The sequence below is a fragment of the Leptodactylus fuscus genome, chromosome 4 (assembly GCF_031893055.1).
Source record: "Leptodactylus fuscus isolate aLepFus1 chromosome 4, aLepFus1.hap2, whole genome shotgun sequence".
NCBI classification, from domain to species: domain Eukaryota; kingdom Metazoa; phylum Chordata; class Amphibia; order Anura; family Leptodactylidae; genus Leptodactylus; species Leptodactylus fuscus.
This window is the reverse complement of record NC_134268.1, coordinates 146,268,200-146,290,787: the sequence shown is the minus strand read 5'-3', so window position 1 is coordinate 146,290,787 and position 22,588 is coordinate 146,268,200. Positions and strand designations below refer to the sequence as shown.

The 22,588-nt window shown below is 40.4% G+C and overlaps 1 protein-coding gene across 1 annotated transcript in view; it reads right to left on the bottom strand.

The window, feature by feature from the left end:
* Nucleotides 1-22,588, bottom strand: part of VPS41 (VPS41 subunit of HOPS complex) — a 192,154-nt gene that overhangs the window by 26,307 nt on the left and 143,259 nt on the right. Inside the window, exons 16-21 of the mRNA XM_075271178.1 lie at nucleotides 20,961-21,042; nucleotides 15,681-15,773; nucleotides 11,648-11,775; nucleotides 8,481-8,625; nucleotides 3,921-3,962; nucleotides 3,474-3,524 (exon numbers count right to left, since the gene is read on the bottom strand). Of these exons, the coding sequence (XP_075127279.1) occupies nucleotides 3,474-3,524; nucleotides 3,921-3,962; nucleotides 8,481-8,625; nucleotides 11,648-11,775; nucleotides 15,681-15,773; nucleotides 20,961-21,042 (541 nt within the window). The remainder of the gene's footprint in view (nucleotides 1-3,473; nucleotides 3,525-3,920; nucleotides 3,963-8,480; nucleotides 8,626-11,647; nucleotides 11,776-15,680; nucleotides 15,774-20,960; nucleotides 21,043-22,588) is intronic.

Sequence of the window (22,588 nt, the reverse complement as noted above, 5' to 3'; positions counted from 1 at the left end):
AGGCTTCCTTTAAACACTTAGTAACAATACCTTTTTGTCATTTAATCCATGAGATGATGGTGTCAGAAACACAGAAGACTACATCAGAGCTGTAGACAAAATATTACTGGAAAAGACTATTTGGAAAGTTGCCTAATATTCCATTGAAGCAACATTGCAAGTATTTGATCTTAAAGACAACGGCCGTTGGCCATTTTCCTCTGGCCTCTCCCATTCAGCCACAGGAAAATGGCCGACAGACATACGCAGTCAGCGCATTTGGATGAAGACACAAAGGTGACTTGGCAGAATAGGCGGTCTGTAAAAGAAGAAGGAGGCGACACTGGAGAGTTTTCTAATAGCACAGGGACCCCCCCAGTGCTGCGAGTAAACTCTTATATATGGAAGAAAGAAGATTTTTCTCAGGAATGGCGACACATATCAGAATAATAAAGGTAAGAGAAAAATAGCCTCTCTTAAAGCTATTCCTATGTGTACTTAGTTAAAAAAGGGAATTCTGATAACAGAATCCCTTTAAAGAGACAAAGGCTTTTTGTCCTTAAACTGTAGAAATTAAGCATTTATATTTGGCAATGATCATTCTACAAGCAGGTATTACTGCTCATAACACATTATAACATTGTGCTGTACCATTATATATATATATATATATATATATATATATATATAGCAAATCTAAGTGTGCAGAACTTAGTCTTAGTAGTCTTCCTCTGTAGAATACTCTATGAAACCTGATATTTATTTATTAAACTTGTATACAGGAGAACACTGAATATTCAGGAAATAAATCCCTCGATTGCAGAAAGTGATCATTTTCCCTTTACCATTGAATGGATTGTCAGTAGTCGCAGGGCTTCCAAGGTAACCATGGAGATAAAGGGATTTGATAATTATTGTCATGGCTGCAATTGCAGGTTTTATGTACAGTTACATAATTGCTCCGTTAACTCCCTTTTACCCACTGGAATCTACTCATTTTAATACACATTTCTACAGACATAAAAACCTGCAGAAAACAAGCCACACGTAATTGTGTTTAAATGAAAATGACAACCCTGAATGTAAACAGATAACGTACGGTGCTACCACGTACCAGTAAACAGTGTACAAGTGGCATACGGTTACAGCAAAAACAAGTCATTTAAAGTGGGAAAAAAAAGAGTTTTTAGATAATTCTAAAAAACATTATCCAAGAGCTTTTTAATAAAAACTGAAAAACTGCAGTTGATGCCATGAAATACGGTTTTATATGTTTTAAATATGTTTCTACGAACTACACTCTCTTTGCGTGGATGAAGATAGTGGCATAGTAAGCGAGAAAACGTTATTGTATAGTTTATGGTTTGAGGATATTAAATATGTCAGTTCTGTTTATTTTTAAGAATATTTAAAGGAATTGTCTCATCATAGGCAAGCCCTTTAAGAAAGTGTCATAGGTGCCGCGTGCCCTGCATTTTTCGAAAGCAGCTGACTTTGCAGTGAAAGTGCTGCTTCCCCTACACAGGCTGCAGGGTACGGGACCTGTGATGAAACAAAATATTACATGACAGTCACATAGAAGAATATCAGCTTGTGTAATACAATAATAGATGAAATGCACCAGAACAGAACTCTATTAGAGTAGCAGTCACAGAGCTTGTGTGAGATCATCGTGAGCAGCATGTACATAATGGAGTGGAAAACCATTCCTGGGGTGAGGGTGGGCTAACAAGGTTACAATAAAAGAACATTCATATAACTGATTATTATTAACATACATTTCTCCTTGTAGAGAAACGTTTACCCATTTACTCATTAGCATTGCTCATTTTGTAATAAAAGCCAATTATTATAAAGTAATTATGTGTGTCATAAATGTAAAATATGACTTGTTTTACAGCCAAATATATACTGCATGTTACTACTGTTAATAGCTTCCACTAGCCAGGCAATACGATGCTCTAACAACATGGCATAGACATCTGCTCAATCACACATTAAACCCATTCCCCTGGATACGAGTGACATCTAGAGATTTGATACAAGAATGCACTGCTGTGAAAAGACGACTCCACTCCTGTACAGATGTAGTCTAGCTGAATATGTCATTTAGGCTCTGTTCACATAGATGTTGCTGCCCATTAGGTTACAGTGCAACTAAACTTTTGATTTTCTGGTAGTATTTGTGTCATTAATAAATTTTGTATTATACTTTGTAAAAAAACAAAAAAAAACAAACAAACCTAAAAACACCACGTCTTCTGTGAAATCCTTCACCTCTTTACTCTTCCCCTTGCTTCTGTATTGAGAGCTGTTCCTGCCTCTCACTAATAACTGTGTATGGAGCACAGGCAGAGAAAATAAAGGGAGGGTCACTCGAAATAGTTAGATTTCCGGAGATAAAAAATGTAGAAACTTCCTTTAGATGTTATATGAAAGAGAAGAGTCTCTTCTTTCATATGACATTAAGGTTCTAATTTTAATATTTCCAGAGATATCACTGGTTAGGATGTTTATATCATATATTATATAGCTGCCTATAAATATCCTAATCAACCAGTGATATCTCTAGGAACAATATAGATAGCACTGCAACCTTAGTGTCATATGAAGGAAGTTTCTATGTTTCATCAAGCCTGATATAACTATTTGAAGTCACCCTCCTCTACATGATATTTAGCCACGTACTCCAAGCCCCTATTATATACACAGTTACTCCGTGACAGGCAGGAACAGCTCTCAATACAGAAGCAAAGGAAAGAGTGAAAAAGTGCAGGATTTCACAGAAAGGAGCCAAAATCTGTAGATTACAGAATCTATTAATGACACAAATACTGCCAGAAAATTAAAAGTTACACTTTAAGTCTCTTGTGTTTTTTAGAGACAGAAAAAGTCCTTTACTGTTTTTCTTTCTGCAAAAAAAACATGATAAAACAGCAATTCCACAATGAATTTACTTTCCTTTCAGAATGGGAAGATGGCTCCCATTCTCGTGATCAGTGGGAATCCAGAGACTAAGGCAATTATTCTTCTATCCAGTGGACAGATGAGGACTTCAAATGAATGGGATCAGGATTTGCTTTGTGTACATGACACAGTAAATAGAGCTCCTTCTACATTATCTATTTCTTAATGGGACTATTGGAAGTCACAAAGTGGGGGAAGAACCTCCATTTTTGCGATTGGTTGAGTTTCCAATGGCCAGATTCCCACCTATCAGACTTCTGTGCCTTATCCAGCGGAAAAGGATGACTTTAACTTACCGTGAAGTGAGATCTGCTAAGAAAAGATTTGATCTCTTTGAAAAAGTGCACATATGATATGAGGCATTTACAATGTAATGGGCCAATGTGCTATCCATGAAAAACACATTATTACACTTGACAACAAACAGTCATGTGCTTGGAGCCTAATATAGTGCATGCCGTGCAGTGCAAAGTGTATATGACAGAGGTGCTATTGCAGTAAACCTTATGCAAGGTTAACACACTTACCACATGCTGCAATTCTGGTCTATCTTTTAATTCTTCAATAACTTTATCAATCTACAAGAGAAGCAAAGAAATCACTGAAAAGGTTTACAAACCACCTACTCCCACTTTACATAATGTATAGACTGTAAAAAGTCAGGATACAGCTGCATTCTGATATTTTAGGTATCCTATATGACAAAGTGGAAAGAGGTTGCTGGACTGGGGAATCAATAACAGAGACTACATATCCCATATATTTTATATCCCACATATTCTATGCTGCTATCAGTTAGGACACAGAAAACCTGACTGCACCTTATGTGTCAAGCAGTTATTCCAGTAGGTTCCCTAAAATTTGCACTTGGTAATACTGGGCAGGATAATTTTAGGCTTCTCATAATAGATAATGGATACTATGAGGAATGGCCGTATTTTTAGCATGCAAGTCCAACAGCTATCTCTACTTACAGAAATTTTGTCTTCATTGTCCAAAAGCATATCCACCGCTTTCTAAAGGAAAAAAAAAAATAGAACAAAAAAGGTTATAAAAAAAAAAAAAAGGGCATTTCTACCAAAAATTATGTCTGAATAGAACAGACGTTAAAAGCTTTAAGACGAGGAGATGTAATAAGATGTGAATAAATACTATTTTATACATTTTGGCAAATCGTTTTCTCAGAGAGATCTGTTACTATAGTCAGTACAGCAGCTAGGCAGGTGGTGGTGTGAAAATCTAAGGAGGCAAAGTCGTACATCTAACTTTGATAGCCATTTCCTAGCAAAAAAAACCAAACTGCCAGACTGATCAGTAATGCCTCTCTTGTGCGCGCCTCTCCCCCATGCTGATACTGTAAGGGTAAATGGCAATGGAGTATTTTAGTATTTTTTTTTCTATAAAATTTGTCCAAAAACTTCAAGGGAAGTTTAGAATTGACTTATCCATGATCAGACCATTGTGGACTGCGAACTAGTAGGACTAATGGAAACCACGACCAGCCAATAAAGAATATTCATGGTTCCTGTCAGTCCACATATCAGTCATCATTGGTGGTGGACCAGTATATCCCACCAAAACGTTGCCACACACCCTAGCAGCCACTATCTGAACTTAAAAATACACATGAATTTTACAGATGGCAAAGATAGGGTACTGTGTTTTCAGAAAATATATCTCTAAACATTTTCTCAAAATTGTTTGTTGAATTGCTCATGGTAGGTGGTCTGCCAAAGTTTGGGGCAGTCTTGGGGAAAGAACTTAAATGGTCATTAACTTTTCAGACAACTTAGTCTAATTTCATAGCACATTTCATTCTGCACCAAAATGTAAAGCACTTTAAAAAAAGTTACTGCTTTCTGCCTGAAAAATAAAAAACTCTAAGGCTGAGGCCCCACGTTGTGGAAACACAAGTTTTTTTGTTGCATATTTTGCTGCGTTTTTTTCAGCCAAAGCCAAGAATGGCTACAAAAGGAATGGGAAATATATAGGAAGTTCTTATACTTCTACCTTCTGCTCAATCTACTCCTGGCTTTGGCTCAAAAAACCGCAGCAAAATATGCAAACAAAAAAGCTGCATTTCCGCAATGTGGGGCCTCAGCCTAAAGCTCCTACCATTAGGTATCACCTTTTTAACTAGAGAAGTACAGTGTAAGATTCAATTAAAAACCCCCAAAAAACATCTCCTCAGTGAGTAGAGGGGAAAGGACTATGAATGAAGAAGGGAGGGGCTGATTCTCCTCAAGCCACCACATAAACCTGCAAACTGCTCTCTCTGTGCACTGGACTGAACATTCTGTACAGCTCACATAGTCAGAAAAGTCTACTTATGTACTTGCATCTACTTCTGGCTGCTTGTGTTATGACAGATGAGATATTAGTCACAGACGGCAAGCAGCTTTACTGACAGTGTTCACAGATTGCTCTTTTCCAGTGTCAGGGATCTTTTTAGCTGCTTACCTGCATTTATTTCCCCTGTATTTGCAGTCCAGTGTTTCTGTATCTCCTAAATTTCACACTTGGGCTTTTCTCTGCTGTTTGTTTACTATTGAACAATTATTCCTTGCAGAAGAACATGTAAACAAGTCAGTAATTATTATGGATAAAGTGGGGTAGACTGCTCTTTAAGGGTATGTTCACATGGCAGAAAATGGATTCTACACTTGAACATACCGCGCGGCTAGCCGCAACGGATTGCCAATGCAGTGCATCATCATCCCGTCGCAGTATTCCGCTCCGGATTAGGCCTGAATGAATGGGCTTAATTGGGAGGGAGCCTTGCACTGCAGAACCTGCAGCAAGATAGGTAATCTCTCTCCTTTTTTCCGCTACTTGCTAGTGGAAAAAAGAAGCAAGCCGCTCCCACTGACTTCACCGTTTAGGCAGGCGGATTTTGAGGCGGATTCTGCGTCAAAATCCGCTGCCAAAAAATTCTGTCTAAACACACCTTAAGGTACATTCCCCTTCCTCAGAGTTAAATGTAAATGGTGCTGCAGTTATAATGGGGATATCACCATGTATGAAAGATTATACAGTCATAGAACAGACTACAGAGAGGTCGACTCTGGCTCTAGGCTAAACCCTTTCTACAGACGCTGTTCTAGTCATTTTGTAACAGCAGGAGAGAGACAAATAAAAAAACAAAAAAGATAACACGGAACCAACACCACAAACTTGTCCTGAACCTGAAAAAGAACTAAAACAGCTCACATACAAAAAACAAAGAAAAAGAAGGGTGGAATCTGTGTCCCCCAGTGAATACAACAAGAAAAGGATTTTTCGGAGGGTACAAAAATCCATTTTCCCACTTATTTCACTGGGTAACAGCACCATGATATGTCCTAAAGCAGTCCCTGAGAGAGGGAATTAAACAGCCATGTGAGCAACATAGTCCTCAACCACTTGGAGAACCTTACAACCGAAACTAGCAATCGGCAGATGCTACAGAATGGATCTGGTAAAACTTGGTGAAAGTGTGGACAGAGGTTGAAGTTGCAGCTTTGCAGACATGGGCAGCAGAAGCCCGATGACAAACAGCCCAGGAGGCTCCAACAGCTCTTGTGGAATGAGCTTTGACACGGAGAGGCAGTGCTTGATCCTTGAGCAGACAGACCTCCTTGATCGAAAACCAAGTACATCGGGAGATGGAAGCCTTGGAAACAGCCAGTGAGGATGAACAAGGCAACTGAACAATGGAAGGGGTCAGCGAGAGGCAATTAGACCCAAACCACATCCAGGAAAGTGAAGCTCACATGGATGCTTGAGTTCCAGGCAGAAAAATAGCAAGACTGTGTCTTCATTGATGTGGAAGGGAGAAACCACGCTAGGCAGAAAAGAAGGAGGTGGATGAAGGACTAGATTGCCCCTGTGGAGAACAAGAAGAGACAGTTTCCGGAACAGGGCAGCCAGCTCACAGACTATGTGGAAGGAGGCAATGGCCACCAGGAAGGCAACCTTCCAGGACAGAGGAAGACAAATATCCTGGAAAGGCTCAAAGGGGGGATCCTAAAGCACCTCAAGGGCGAGATTAGTATCCCACAGGAGGTTGGTAGGGAGGAGAAAGAAGATCTTCACCTGAGGTTGGAAGGACAGGGTCTTCTGAAACAGAATGGAAAGGGCAAAAATCCTGTCCCTTATGGGAAGAAAGACTAAGGCCTTGGTCCAGGCCGGACTGAAGAAAACCCATCCTGGGAAGAGAAAAGTAGAGTGGTTGGAAGTCATTACTTTCACACCACAGACCATATGACTTCTACGTTCGATGGTAGATCTTACCTGACCTTACCTTCCGTGCCTTGAGCATAGTCTGGATAATAGGCCCCTGAAAACCCACAACGCCTCAGAATTTTAGCTTCAAAGGTACACCATTACACTCAGCTGAGGTAAGATGGGGTGGAACAGCAGTCCTCGAGACAAAAGGTCAATTTGCAGAGAAAGAGGCCAAGCAGTGTCCGTCAGCTGGAACATAAGGTCCTCATACCAGGACTGGCAATGTCAATCCGGAGCCACCAGGATGGAGGAAGAGGAGGGAACAGGTAAAGAAGGGGGAAGTCCAACCAGGAAATCACAAGAGATTCAGCAGTGATGGCTCAAGGGTCCAGGGATGGAGGTGAAGAGGTCAATGTCAGGCGTGCCCCAGCAGGAGCACAGCTGGAGGAAGATCTTCTAATCAAGCAACCACTTGCCCGGTTCCAACGTTTTCTCGGCCTAGGTAGTCTGCCGCCCAATTGTTCATGCCTGTGAATGTCAACCGCCAAAAGAGCTGGAACATGATGCTCAGTCCAAAGAAGAGAGTGTGAGGCTTCCTGAAAGGCCTCATGCCTCCTATTGTCCCCTGATGGTTCAAGTAGGCAACCGCAGTGGATAGGGAGAAGCAGAGAGATCTCTCTGCTTTTCCCCTGACCAATAGAAGAGGTCAAGAGGCTCAGGAAACCCAAGGAGAGGGCGGGCCTAGATGCACCCTAGTTCCTGGCCAAGACAGGGGTTGCCCTCTTGGTGGACCTCACACATGGAAGTGGGGTCACCAGCATTCCGGTTGCCAATTCAGCGAGTGGGGACTGGGTGACCAGTGAGGCGCTCTTTGCAGAACACTGCGTCCGTGGAGGGGTTATGAGTATTGTGGCTCCGAAGACCCCCTCCTGCGCCAGAAGGAAAAATTAAAACAATACAACACAGAAAGACCTCAGGTTGTGTTTGCTTCCTAGGGACACTAGCTTAAAAGTGAGTAGCACAGTGTCTGTGGAGAGAGTATAGCCTAGAGGCGGAGATGACATCTTTTAATACCCCTAGTGTCAGCTTCCTAGAGGCTGGTTATATACCCATGGTGCTGTCCCACTTCTGTGAAATAAGCGAGAAAAATGCAAAATGTTTTGTTGCTTTCTTTTCCCCTAGCATTTTTTCCTACATGTATTCTTAGCCTCTGTGTAAGATTTATCAAATCAGAACTATGAATGTGTGTTTGTTTTCATAGACAGCCCCTAATGTGAACTGAAGCTGGCGTAATCATAAACAGATATTTGACATTCAAGGGCACTTACCTCTGTATCAAAATCCATGAGCAAAACTATTTTGTCTTTGATAGAGCTGAAGAGGTTGTGCTTGTGAATCAGAAGAAATACATCCTTGTGTTGAAGTGTTAAGTAAATTTCCAGAGCTTCACTGTAACACTGATCATATGTGTGTCTACAAATCAGAAAACACGCAAGTGAAAATATGTATTTGATATATTACATATTAAACAAAATCTATGAATATGATCCTGTTTTCTTCCAGTTTACACTTTCATATAAACAGGAGGTTAAAAGACATGGCACATTTGCTATCCTTGCTATCACTGTAGATACATAAATGCTTGTAAAAGATAAGTTCTACAATGTAAAACCCTCACCTATAAATGTAACTGTGCTAGCCTTAAATCTATACACTGCACACTGAAGACGTTCAGCAGGATTCATCACAGAATTGCCTTTCATTATTACATTACACAAAATTGATTTGTACTCCTGAATAAATAGCATAGAATGGAACCCGACTCGCCAGCTCTGATGTATGCGGCCCCTGTGCGTGCTTTACATTCAGCTCTATTCATTATTGTGGTTAAACCACTTTCATTCATTTCAGGGAGTAGCATCAGCCGCCATAAACAATGTGCAGAATTCTTAACTATATAGTTGTATGTAAATGTATGAGGTGCATTCCCATGCTGTTCAATGAATCTGTTGCTAATGAATTTTCAGACTTTAGAACCAAATGTTCTGACAATGCGAGTTATCTGTAGTAAACAAACATTCATTAGAGAATAATGTATTAAGTACTGTAGGTATTAAAATATATTGTATAAAGGATCTGCTGGGATTCTGGGGCCCACCAGAGGTGTCTAAGAGCCATCCTCCAACCATAATAAATAAGTGCTTCTTCCCTCTTTGCCTTGTAATTGCGGTTATCACACAGGACATATCATCAGTAAGATTTAATGAGTTGTCAGTTCATAAGCCATACATACCAGATGATGCTGTCTTCTGCTAAGCCTTTACGGCCTACTACTTAATCAGTCATGTAACACCCTGGAAAATCTATGGTATTCTGCTGAGCCCCCCAGTGGAGGCCAATCCTGGCACCCTCTACAATCAGCTGATAAAGAGGTCATGTTTCAAAAGGCCCCGCATCAACTTTATTGTCTGTAAACTTTAAGTGGAGAGACTCACTTGAATGGGGCTGAGCTATAATACCAGGCATAGATACTACTAAAGGTACAGATATGTGTCTGGCAAACACTGAAGGGGAGCCGCCACTTAAATCAGTTGAGTTGATCTGGCTATTAGGACCACCACCAATCTATTGATGTCCTATCCGGTAATTCAACCATAGAGAACCTCCCTAAACACTTTTTAAGGCTAAGGCCCCACAGGCTGTAATCACAGCGCTAAAATGCTGCGGGAAGAACCGCTGCATGAATGCATTGTGGTTCTTTCCACAGCGCTTTCAAAGAGAAAGTTTGCAGAGTTTTCCTCTGCGGACTTTCTCTTAACATTATATCTATGAGAAAGCCGCCGGCGTTTTCATAGATATAATTGACATGCTGCGATTTCTTCCGCAAAATGGGCATGGGATTCGCATGAATCCCATCCCCTTTGCTTGCACTGTAAAACGCTGTGATTTTTCCCGCAGCATTTCCACTGCGGGCAAATCGCGGTGTTTACGTCCCGTGGGGCCCCGGCCTAAAGGGGTTGTCCCATCTCAAGGATCCTATCTATACTGCTAGTTTATGTGGATTTAAGACTCTTCCTAAATACATTGCTTCATCAAAACCGCTTTGTTTGGCCGCTATCTGAGATTCTTCACTTCATTGTTTACACTGTTTCCATAACCACGGACCTGGGGATGGTCTTATCTCTCCACCCAGGACAAGTGACGCAGCTCCCTGCTCTCAGGAGGGGAGCTGAGTGCTCGGGACTCTGCAGCAGCTTGTATTTCTGAGCTGTTTATCTCCCAATTATCAGTCTGCTAATTGAATTTTGCTGATAAGGGCTGAGACAGGGAGTCTGTTACCTCTGTATGGAAACACAGACCTAAAACTGAGTTTATTGCAAGCTGACTCTTAGTCCTGTAGCATGTAAATTTGGGATTTTCATCACCTATCAAATCCAGCTCTGCTACTTCAGCTTCATATTGTGCATCTTCCACTGATATTGTGCTAATTTAATCACAACCATCCCTCAATACTGGCTGCAGTAATGAAGAGAGATAGTAGAGCTGGCTTTGTCAAAGAGACAGCAAGTGAAACCCCGCCCACCAATTCACTGAGAAAACCAGGAAGTGAACAGAGCACACAGCCTGCTAGTTACTGAACAAGCCAGTTGGGAAAACCCCTTTAAGGCGCTGATGGAATATCCAGTATTTGAGTCTTAGGGCTCGTTCACACGGGGGCGGATTTTGGCATCAAGAGTGATGCGGGAAGCCGCGTCACTCTCAGGTCAAAACCCGCCTGCCACAACTGTTGTGGCCTCCCCCTCCGGAGTCGGCTCAAATGAATGGGCCGACTCCGGAGGTTGCTACCGCCTGAAGAGAAAGGGCAGCTCTCTTCTTTTTTCTGCTAGCGGCAACATGCCGCTAGCTGAAAAAAGAACGCTAGTGGTCTCCATAGACCACCATTGTATGGAGGCGGATTTTGAGGCGAAATCCACTGTCAAAATCCACTTCCTTGCCCCCGTGTAAACTAGCCCTAAGTCTACCAACAGGTTCATGACTTAATTCTGGATCTCCATACTGCTGCAATGAATTGCTGTCATACTGATGTAATGGTGATGTAAGACAGGTGTAATGGTGATGTAACATCTACACCTCCACCTATCAAAGGGAGAAGGATTGTGATCCAATATACTGTGGAAGTCAAATACAGACATTACTTCAATATTTCAAGTTCCCAACAGTCTATGAATTATGATAAAATAGCCATAACAATGTGTTTTTCTAATCTTCAGTTTACCTTTATAACTTATAACACAGGTATTAGGTCTATGAGGTTGTATGAAAGAAACAAAAGTTGTCAAAGAAAAAGCAATAAAACAAAACGAGAAAAAGAAAACTCCAAAGTGTATAACCTTGTAATTCAGAGCTGAACAGAAAATTCACTTGTAATGAAATCCGTATTTTGTACCAAAGAAGCACAAAGACAAGACATTGCAGGTAAGAGGCTTTGACTTACAGTTCTGCCAGAGCCTTTAAGAGTGTTTGGTTGTTTGGGTCATTTTTCAGGATCCCCTGTAAAGACTGGACTATAATTTTGTTATTGTACAGGTCTCCAGGCCACTCTCTGATCAGGTTGGAGAATTCCTGTTGAAATGAAAAAGGAGAACGGTTTTAGTATTGGTGAGGGGCTGGTGACACTCTGAAATAAATTTCTTAATGGGGGTCATCTAGCCTTATGGAAATAAAGCTTAATCATAGTACAGTGAAAATACATGCCAATTTTTTTTATAGTTACTTTTTTCAAGATCTGATTTGCGCTCAGATGTCGTAAACCTGCCATGAACTACTCCTGCACTGAGACTTGCCTAATCTGTATAGCTAGCAATAGATCTTTAATACCTGTTGGCCAAATACCAATTTAGAGAAAGCATTTTCCTCCTTACTCCGCCATGTTCATGCACAATTGGCTTTGCCTAATCGGCATGTGTTCTGAATGGGGAGAGGTGAGTGAGTTGCTGTCGGACATCTCTGCTGGCAGCTTATCTTCCCTGACAACAAAGGAAACATACTGAAATTCAACATGCATGATCCTTTTTTATCTTGACATCATCCATCTGCATATCCACATACTATAAGATAATTGATGGGTTCATCTGACACTAAACGAGTTGTTATGGGTTAAGGTTTGCAAGTCCTATCTTCAGGATAGGTTATAAATTCCTGACCACAAGGGGGCGACAGCCGTCCCTTAACCGGCTGTATGGCTGCTAGGCACTGTCACTGCCACTCAGCACTCATTACACTCAGTGGGAGATCAGCTGCAGTAAAGGCACAGGCTGGCTGCTTCAGCTCTGTATTGTGTAAAGGATCAGTGCTGGAAGATTTTTATTCCTATACCAATAGCAATCTGAAGATCACAGAGCTATTCTGTATTTGTCTATGCAGATTGCATGGCTCAGTGCTTGATTTTTACACTGGGTGCAACTGCAATAGCCAAACTAATACAAACAAATGTTCACATTATCCGGGTAAGTCATGCACTGTACTTGCTGCAACACTGGTGGCTCTAATGCAGGGTGTAATCCTCTCTCAAAATTTCTCATAGAGCTTACAATTTGCATTATACATCTTACAGGTATAACAGCAAATAAAATAAAATGCAATACAATAAAGACACAATCTTAAACTCCAAAGAATTCTGCTGTACAGTCACCCATCTGCTCAGAAAACAAAATCATTGTGTATTGTAAGTAAAGCCGCAAAATATAATCATAAAGTCAATGTCAGTTGTCAAAGGTCCTATAACTAGCTGGAAGTGAACCCCAACTGACTTTTTAATACACTAGGAAATAACTTGCAATATAATAACTATACCACCTGCTGAGTTACACAGGTTAAGAACAAAATATATATCAAAAAGATTGACTTTCAATGTGAGCCATTCAGTACAAGGAAATCTTATTATTTCCCAGATAAAGAACAGACTAGGCAAAACATCACATAAGGCTTGTCTGTTTCCTAGATTTCTGAGGAAAGTTACTATATTATCTATAGCCCCAGACATAAGAAAATAACCTCATATTATTAGGAAGAGAGATAGAGGGCTGTTCACCGAACCAGGGTCACTGAAATACAAAGAATAAACTGAATCTGAGCAGGTGTATACAGTAACAGCATCATATCAAAGAGGAAGTGAAGCAGAATTACAGGCAATTCTTTAGAGTATACCTGTTATTTTAGGCCTCGTTCACATTTGCGTTTGGTATATCATTTGGAGAGTCCGCATGGGGACCCCCCTCCCCAACCCGAACGGAATACCGAACGCATTGACAAGGGGTGAGCTTATGAAAGCACAAAGACCCCATAGACTATAATGGGGTGTTTTCTGCATGGTCTCTGTACAAGCCATGCGGAAAGAAAAGTACTTCACAATCTACTTTCCTCTCCGCAAGACTCATGCAGACACAGCACAGAAAACACACAGACTCCATTATAGTTTTGGGGTCCGTGTGCTTTTATTGCTCCCCACTTGTCAATGTGTGCGGTATTCCGTTTGGGGAGTCTGCATGGAGACACCCCCAAACAGAATACCAAACGCAAATGTATACCAAGCCTTAGTTGACTTTTCAGGATTAACTGTTATGTGTTTGCACGTGACAAGCAACAGTATATTTGATCATTACATGACATATTTTGCACTATTAAGAAGATTCTTTCTCTGCATTCCACATCTCTAGTTTTCAGTCCAGTGGTTGAAAAAGACTAGCTGCCATTACAATGCACACAGTGAGTAGAGGAGAATCTGCTCTGTTTCTCTCACTTAGAAACAGCTCCAGGAACTTGCAATGTATATGACAATTTATATATATATATATATATATATATATATATATATATATATATATATATATATATTATAATCACACACACATACATAGTATATATACATATATAGTATTGCCCTATACTGACGTGTGTAAAACGCTTTGTTTGTGATAGAAAGACCTCTTTACTGCTCATATAATCAGGCTAAATCTTCTATCTTGGATATTTCCTGCACAATCCTCCCCCCCCAGCGCCGCACCTCCCATGAGGCGACCTGAAGCGAGCGCTACAGGTGGCGCTATGTCAGGGCTCCAGGGAGGGCGGCATTTTTGATTACCTAAGCCAGTCCAGGACAAGCTGTCCTGGACTGGCTTAGCACCGAGCGGTGGTTTGGGGAGGCCACTGAAGCAGCGCTGCTCCAGCAGCCTCCTCTCACGCTCAGGCAGAGAGCAGGTCATCTCTGTGCCAGTTCTCTGCCTGCGAATGCCGCTAAGCCCCGCCCCTTCGCTTAGCCCTACTCCTCAGCTCAGCCCCACCCTCTCCGCTCCGCCCCCTCCTCCCCGGGGGGTGGGGGGGTGGGGGGTGGGTTGGCTTTCTGTCATTCGCCTCGGGCGGCAAAAGGGGAAGGTTCACCCCTGCCCCCCCGTCCTTTCCATAGACTTTTCAAGAAATCTGAGTTATGGCTGGGCAATTAATTAAAAACAATAATCACATCAATTATTTCAATACATTTCAATCTATGCCATCCTGTCTCACACTGCCACTGACTAACGTATAAGCCACTAACCGTACACTATCCAATCAGGATTTCTGATACATGAATATCCAAAACCAAAAATTCTGTGACATTGCGTGTCCTGTAAAATTAGGATTGTCCTAAAATAATTGTTCATTAATTATAATTGAGGGAAAGTATTCAATGAATTCATTACAGTGATTTGGGTCAATTGTCGATCCCTAACCTGAGTCATGTATTTGAAAAGCATGGACAGCACTCCGATATCTAATGAGCTTGCTTATATATGATTATTTCTTTGGAAATGTATCTTTTTGTCTGTACTTGAACCCTACAAATTGTACAGTGCTGCGGAATATGTTGGCGCTATATAAATAAAATATATTATTATTATATCCAATTGACATGGTTTAAGAATCCATGTATAGTACAAGTGAAAGCCGCATGTATACATTTTATTACATAGCTGTTGAGCAACGTTTCGGGCACTGGATGCCCTTCATTAGGCATGTTGCGGTATCAAAAATGCATATGCTGAGAACAATGGAGGTATTACACACGTCACACAGGGTCACCTTCCAGGGACCCCTCCATTATTATCAACATATTCCTTTAAAAGTATAGAGTATACATTATAGACCGTGCTAGGGATGGGAGTCCTATAACGCTCAAACCAATCCCTGTATATACTCACCTTCTATATCACTGTGCTTATGGTCTTTAAGATACAGTAAAAATGATAAACTCAGCAGCAGTGGAAGGACATGGTAAGTTTAGCGTGCAACTTAAGTGTAATGAATAGTCCTTGCAAACTAACTTGGCATTTCAATGGGTTTTGTATGACATCACACTGCAGCAAGTTATCTTATTTAACTAAACTTGGCTACATCTGTATGTATTACATATAGTCTGTGACAACATGGGCATTGATGAGAATTGGTTTTCTTAATGGGGGTTTGTTAAACTTTGTGTAAAAATTCAGCCATACCTCATAGTCCGTTCTCAAAAACTGGTCCAGGACCATTTCATAAACTGCTGGTCTTAGTCGTAAGTCTCCTCTTGGCAGATACTTACTGATGGCCTGTAAGACATAGACATAACAAATATGAGGTCTGAGTATTATACTCGGAATATATGACAACACTGTTACATAGTATAAAACTTTTCTGTAGTTTTTTTTTTTTAAATAACAGATTTATAGGTTAGAAGCAATGATAGAAAAAGAATAGGGCAGAGCTGCTAAACTACACATGCCACTAGTCCCTGCTCCCTCATCCAGAAATACTAGGTGTGTTTTTAGACTAATACAATAATGTAGATCCATAAAACCAAGCTACATATTAGACTGATCTACTGTACGAGGTAGTTATGCACAATCCATTGGGACCAGTCACCCCCGATTGACTAAATCTCACAGCAGTGGAGATAACAAAAGCGTAAGCCAGATATGATCAGGGCTGTGGAGTCGGAGTCAGAGATAGTTTTGGGTGAAGTCAGAAAAACGTTACCAACTCCAAAATAAATTACTTTTTTTTTTTAATTTTATTTACATTTTACAGTGATTAATATTGTATAATTAATAGATGCATAGTTTGTTACATATTTACTTTCAGAAGAATTCCGTCACCTGCTTTTTTGTGAATTAGAGGAGGTCTACAGATTCTGTCTGACTATAGCTGTCATTTATGAAGGAATCTGAGTTGGTGATTTGGCCACAGCCCTGCATACAGTATATTGTAGATATTTATAACGATGTGGTTATATTAATTAATCAATTAATCAATAAATGCACTGTCCCTTTAAAATGAGAAGTATAGCTTCCACTTAGTGATTGTCACTTAAGACACTGGCACCAGTTGCATCTGCATTCATAGTATGTACCTCTGATAGTAGAGTAAAAAATATAGCACAGCTATATTCTGAGTAAAAATGGAGCAGTATACTGTATATGCAGCAGATCTCAGCACGTCATAATCCTATAATCTGTCCTACGCATGAACGCTCACATAAAGAGACCTAAGCAGTCCAGTGTCCACTGACTATACAAGTAAGTAACAATACCAACAGTGACACCTAGTGGTCTGTGTAAAGCAGGACAATTTAAACTAAAACGCCGAAAATTTATAAAACCATTAAAGCTGTTTAGTTAAGTTCTAAAGCTTTTCAGCAAAAAAAACCCTGTAAATGATATATTCTTCCTTTCTGAAAAATGAATCATTTGTGCTTAAAAATGTGAAACATCTCCATGAGGAAAACAGAATGTTACATATTAAGATTGGCATGTGTTACACCAGTCTTAACAATTGGATGTGCGGCACCTTTCTGCCACCACCATTTTTTTAATTTACTCACTGTCTTCCAAAAGCTATGGCTTATTTATTTTTCCTTTCATCTACGAGTGCCTTGCATTTTTTTGCTGGACAAATTGCATTTTAAAAAAAATAATAAACCTTCCCTAGCTTCTCTCTAGGAGCTCCGGCTGAAGTTACAGCCGGCTCCCAGTTTCAGTAGTTGCATGATCTCTGTGCGGCTGCAGAGTTCTGCTTGGACGTAACAGTACGTCCTTGCAGAACAAGGCAGCCTCCTAGCAAATGTATATAGTCTATGGGCGTTCCCAGAAGTGGTTAACTTTAATCAGACAAAGAGATCTGACTCAGAATCCAGCTTCACACACAGAACTCTACATAGGGACTAGGAGATTGCTGTCGGCTGGTTAATTGATTTATTGCCTCATCCTGTGTACAAGTAGCCTCTTATCTACACGCATGTTTCATAACGAATTTAGGGGCATTGCGCCTGTCAGGCACAGGCTAGCAAATTGGCTATATTTTCCTTTTTGTAAAATTTCAATGCTCTAGAAGTGATCAGTTACCTTAATAGGAATATAATAAATGAGAATACACAATCAGGTGGGAAAAAAAAGGTTTACTAACCAGAACAGTAATGATTCAAAGTGCACACATTTTGCTACTTGCAATGAAACTAAGTGAGCTGCGCCTGTCAGATCAGTTGCCCCTGACGGAGGGTTATAACAGCTACCTGACTCTTAGAATAGCAAAGAGTAGCAACTGCAACAATTATTATTGTGTCTTTTCAGCCTCCTCCCCTCTACATATGCTAATATGCAGAAAATAATTGAGCCTGAAAAGTGGAGAAGCATTTTGCCTATTTTGCTTGTTCAGTTTCCAATTCTGTGCCAAAGTAAAAGGTGTATTTTCTGCCTTCCATTTATTTCAAAGGGAGTTCTAAGGCGGAATCCACCTGAAGAACAAACAAGACACTTATTTTTTTTCTGGTAGCTGAGGGGAAAAAAGAAAAAAGAAAAAAAAAAAAAAAAAATCAGCTGCTGCTGTTGAAATGAACAAGAGGCAGATTTCAGGCTCAAATTTTATGTCAAATTCCTACATGTGAACACCCCCTAAATTTCAGGTATTGACAGGATATGGACAAATGTAAACTTTATTGATGATGGATATTTGTGTATATGTTGTGTTTGATGCAACTCTTTTAGCGTTGCAATCTGGATGCTGGCAAATGTCTGGGTCATGTTGCCAATAAATAGCTGGGCTCAGAGGGGTATTACATAAGAACACCCCTCTGATTAGGCTTAAAGGGTATTACATTACCACTCTATGTGACAGAGAGCAAAAGTACAGTATGATATTGATAGGAGAGGGGATAACATTTTTTTTTTTACATTTTCTTTGTAGCCTGCAGATCCTCCCCCTCTGCCCCCACCCTCCTCCATATGGTACAAAGATTCCAGCTGAGGCTGGAGGAAGGTGGGCACTTTATGGCCCGATACTTCAAGATATAAAGGGATATGAGCTTATGGAATATCTGATTTTCCAGGTAGCAAGATCGCAAGAAAGGTATGTCACTAAGCGCCCCTACTAAAGCATATACAATGCATTCAAAAGTCTGCAGACTCACTTTTTTCACCTCTTGTTATACTAAGGATTTGTAGTAAAATAACAGAATGTTGACGTTTTTCCCCATTGACCTGCACTCAATACCCTATAATGAGTATGTGAAAACCAAATTTCAGAATTTTTGCCAATTTACTAAAAGGAACTAAAATTTTGAAAAGACTTAAGTATTCAGGGCTCTTTACTATGGATACTTGAAATTTAGCTCTGGACCCATTTCTTTTGGTCATCTTGAAGATGTTTGCAGGACCTTGGTTGAATCCACCTGTGGTAAATTCAGTTAATTGGACATGGTTTGGATAGATACAGTTCTATCTATAATCTCACACCTGACAATGCACATCTAAGCAGAAACCAAGCCTTAGGGTGCATTCACACTGAGTAAACGCTAGCTTATTCTGAACGTAAAACACGTTCAGAATAAGCGGCGTCTAAAGCAGCTCCATTCATTTCTATGGGAGCGGGGATACGAGCGCTCCCCATAGAAATGAATGGGCTGCTTCTTTCACTCCGTGCAGTCCCATTGAAGTGAATGGGGAGTGCCGGCGTGTACGCTCCGGCATGAGCAGAGCTTGCCGTATACGCCGGCACTCCCCATTCACTTCAATGGGACTGCACGGAGTGAAAGAAGCAGCCCATTCATTTCTATGGGGAGCGCTCGTATCCCCGCTCCCATAGAAATGAATGGAGCTGCTTTAGACGCCGCTTATTCTGAACGTGTTTTACGTTCAGAATAAGCTAGCGTTTACTCAGTGTGAATGCACCCTTACGGAGGAAAGAACTGCCTGTAAAGTTTAGAGACAAGTCTTTGGCCCAGCCAGATCCTTCCTCTCAATAAAATCAAAGACTTTTGGAGAGACTAAAAAAAAACAAAACTGTTCACTGACTGCCCCCATCCAACTAGCAATGTAAATGATTTAGACAAGATTTTGGTTGTAATAGACTCACTTTAAACTCACCATGAAAATGCAGGATGTTATAAAACAGAAGGAGATTATCAGATTGATGTATAGTTTTGAGACATAAGATTCAATATAACCTGTCAGCCATTTACATCTTTGCTTTATCTATGCTTTGGAAGAAGGCAGTCTTATCAGTGATTCAGTAACTAGAGTCAAGAAGTTGGTCCCATCAGTGATTGACAACCTCATAGATAGCTGAGTAGACTACTATTACTACTAAGGGAGAGATCTTCAGATAATATAAGCAACCTAGAAAAAAATTAAAGGGGCTCTATCATTGGGAAAAGTCATTTTTAACTAAGCACATACTAACATAGCCTTTAGAAAGGCTATTTCACACATACCTTTTGTATGTAAATCGCCTCCGTGGTTTTTGAATGAGCCCGTTTTTATTCACATGTTAATTAGCCTCTCGGTGCACCCGAGAGGTCTCATCGTGCACCCTCTGCCTATTCTTTCCTACATGTGTGTACAGCACAGACTGCTGCTGACTTCCTGCTTCCTGTTTGCACACACAGATAGGAGAGAATAGCAGAGACATGTGCTGCTGGGAACTTCCTGTGCTGGCTGGAAGCCAATTAGCATATGAATAAAAACAGGCTCATTCAAAAACCACTGAAACAATTTACATACAAAAGGTAGGTGTGTGTTCTAAAGGCTATGTATGTATGCATGTATGTATGTATGTGCTTAGTTAAAAATGACTTTTCCCAATGATAGAGCCCCTTTAATACTTCAATATTACAGTGTATTCTGCTTTAGCTTTGGGTGGGGCAGCATCTGAGTGAAAGAAAAAGACCCTTCCCTCTGTCTTAACACTTACTGATCATGTCTAGGTCACTTTTTCTGTGGCATTTACCTGCTGTGTATGATGTGTATGGCGTGTATGGAGAAAGACTCAAGTATGCATCATACATTGTATTATGACTTCAGCTCTACATATAGGACCAGTGTTGGGAAAGGGATAAATGTGGCTTCACTTTAAACAGTTTATGTAACACGACGTATGGATGGGCCACCATTTTGCAGTGGTCTGCTACATGAGCGTACTGCATACCAATGCTTGCATAAGGCAGAAGATCCAGAGAAGAGGCAGAGGAGAGCGAGCACAATCAGCTAAAGGGTGGTGAGAGGCTATGATGCCCCTGGTGCTCCACAATCGTAATTTGCATATCAGAAGAAACATTTTTTTTTTTTTTTTTTATCAGAAATGGCAGAGAGAAGAAACATATGGAAGGTAGGAGTAGAGTATCCTTTTAAAGACTATTCCAACATGCCATTCGTTTAAAAAGGTGTTTTTCTAATGATAGACTCCCTTTAATACAAGTGCAACCTTTCAGTAATAGGAAAATATATGAAAAATATTTTACGCTTTACCTTTAATTGTCCTATTCTCTTAAAGCGGTAAACTTCATCTTCCCACAACTTCATGTTCTTGCCAAGTATTTTCTGACATTTTCTAAAAGAAGAAAGAAAAAAAAAAAAGAAAAAAAAAAAAAAAAAAGTAAAAGAAATATAAAATAGCAAGAGAAAATGTACGCCTCTTAACAGGGGTGTAGCTATAGGGGGCACGGTGGTAGCAGACCTTGAGGAGCCCCGTAATATATAAAATATATCACGTTACTAAATGGCACAGGGTAAAGACGGGCCCCATTACAGCCCAAGAGTTTCAAGCTACGCTTCTGCTTGTCAATATGCCGTCCTTGTAGGTCAAAATGTGCCACCAGTTTCAGGGGGAAATTGATAAAACAATGAGACTTTTATTGCAGAAAATAGTAAGTGTGTAACATTTCCAGATTATTATGTACAGTATTTAATGTATATTCTGCTGTATCAGCTGCTTAACACATAAAGCAAAATGTTCTTTTGTGACAGTGGTGTTTAAGAATGGCTCTTCCTACACATTGGGATAAATGTTCACTTTCAAGTGACCTTTACATGGAGTGTCTCATTCACTACCCGTAGAGCCCAAGATCCTTAAACTGTGCTAATGATGGTATAGGCAGCTTCATGCTGAGGCCGGCATAGCCTGCAGCTAGGCAATTTACTTCTCTTAAGTGGATCGCACTGTCTAACAATTTGAGCCTGACTTTACTATATCTAGTTACATCTTTTATCTGCCAGTAAGTACAAAGTTGTGCTTAAGGTGTCTTATGCCATCTATAAAAAAAGGAATCACATAAGTTTGTGTGCTCTTGATGTGCTGAACCCCACGTTAATTTTACCAATCTCCATTTCACTAATGCTGTAATAGTGTATCAGTGCCTTTATAGAGAGTCCACTTCAGGTGCCACTTAGCGGCTGCTGAAAGGTCAGAGAATAGGACTTCAGAGGTGCGCGGGGAAGGCTATGTGCATTAGTAGATCTTTTATAGTTCGCTACTGTGATCATCAAGTCTAAATGAGGTACCGCTATTACGTGACAGCGGAGATGTGACAAGTCAGGGACTGTGAAGCCACTGTTACCAGCTCATGGAAAACCTTAAGGAAGCAGTGCAGTTTGCTGAAGCACTATAAATGATAAAATGTTTTTTCTCCAGTTTATACTATTCATAACATATAAGATTCATTCATGGGATTACCATCTTTTGAAATTCTTCTATACCTCTTGCATGTTGAGTCTCAAGTCATTTTATTTTGCCAGCATTAGGCATAGCTATATCTCTTGACTATACACATACATGTTTGGCTCAGCACAGTATGGATATGTAATAAATCGATGGGGGGAGAAAGCTACTGAAAAATATATCTGGGAGTGGCTTATTGTCCCACAAACAAATGCAGGGTAGGTGAAATACTACTGTCCAATCCTTACTTGTATACTGTTGGGAATGAGTCAGAAAGAACCTATACACAATAAAAGACTGGCGGGTTTAGCCGCTCTACAGTCACTATTATTCCTCCTAGCAATTCACAAATAAATTGACAACTCGATGTTCCCATTTTCCTTGCCAAAGGAGTGTGTTCCCAACAGTTTGATACTGTCAGCACTGATGTGTGTCAGGA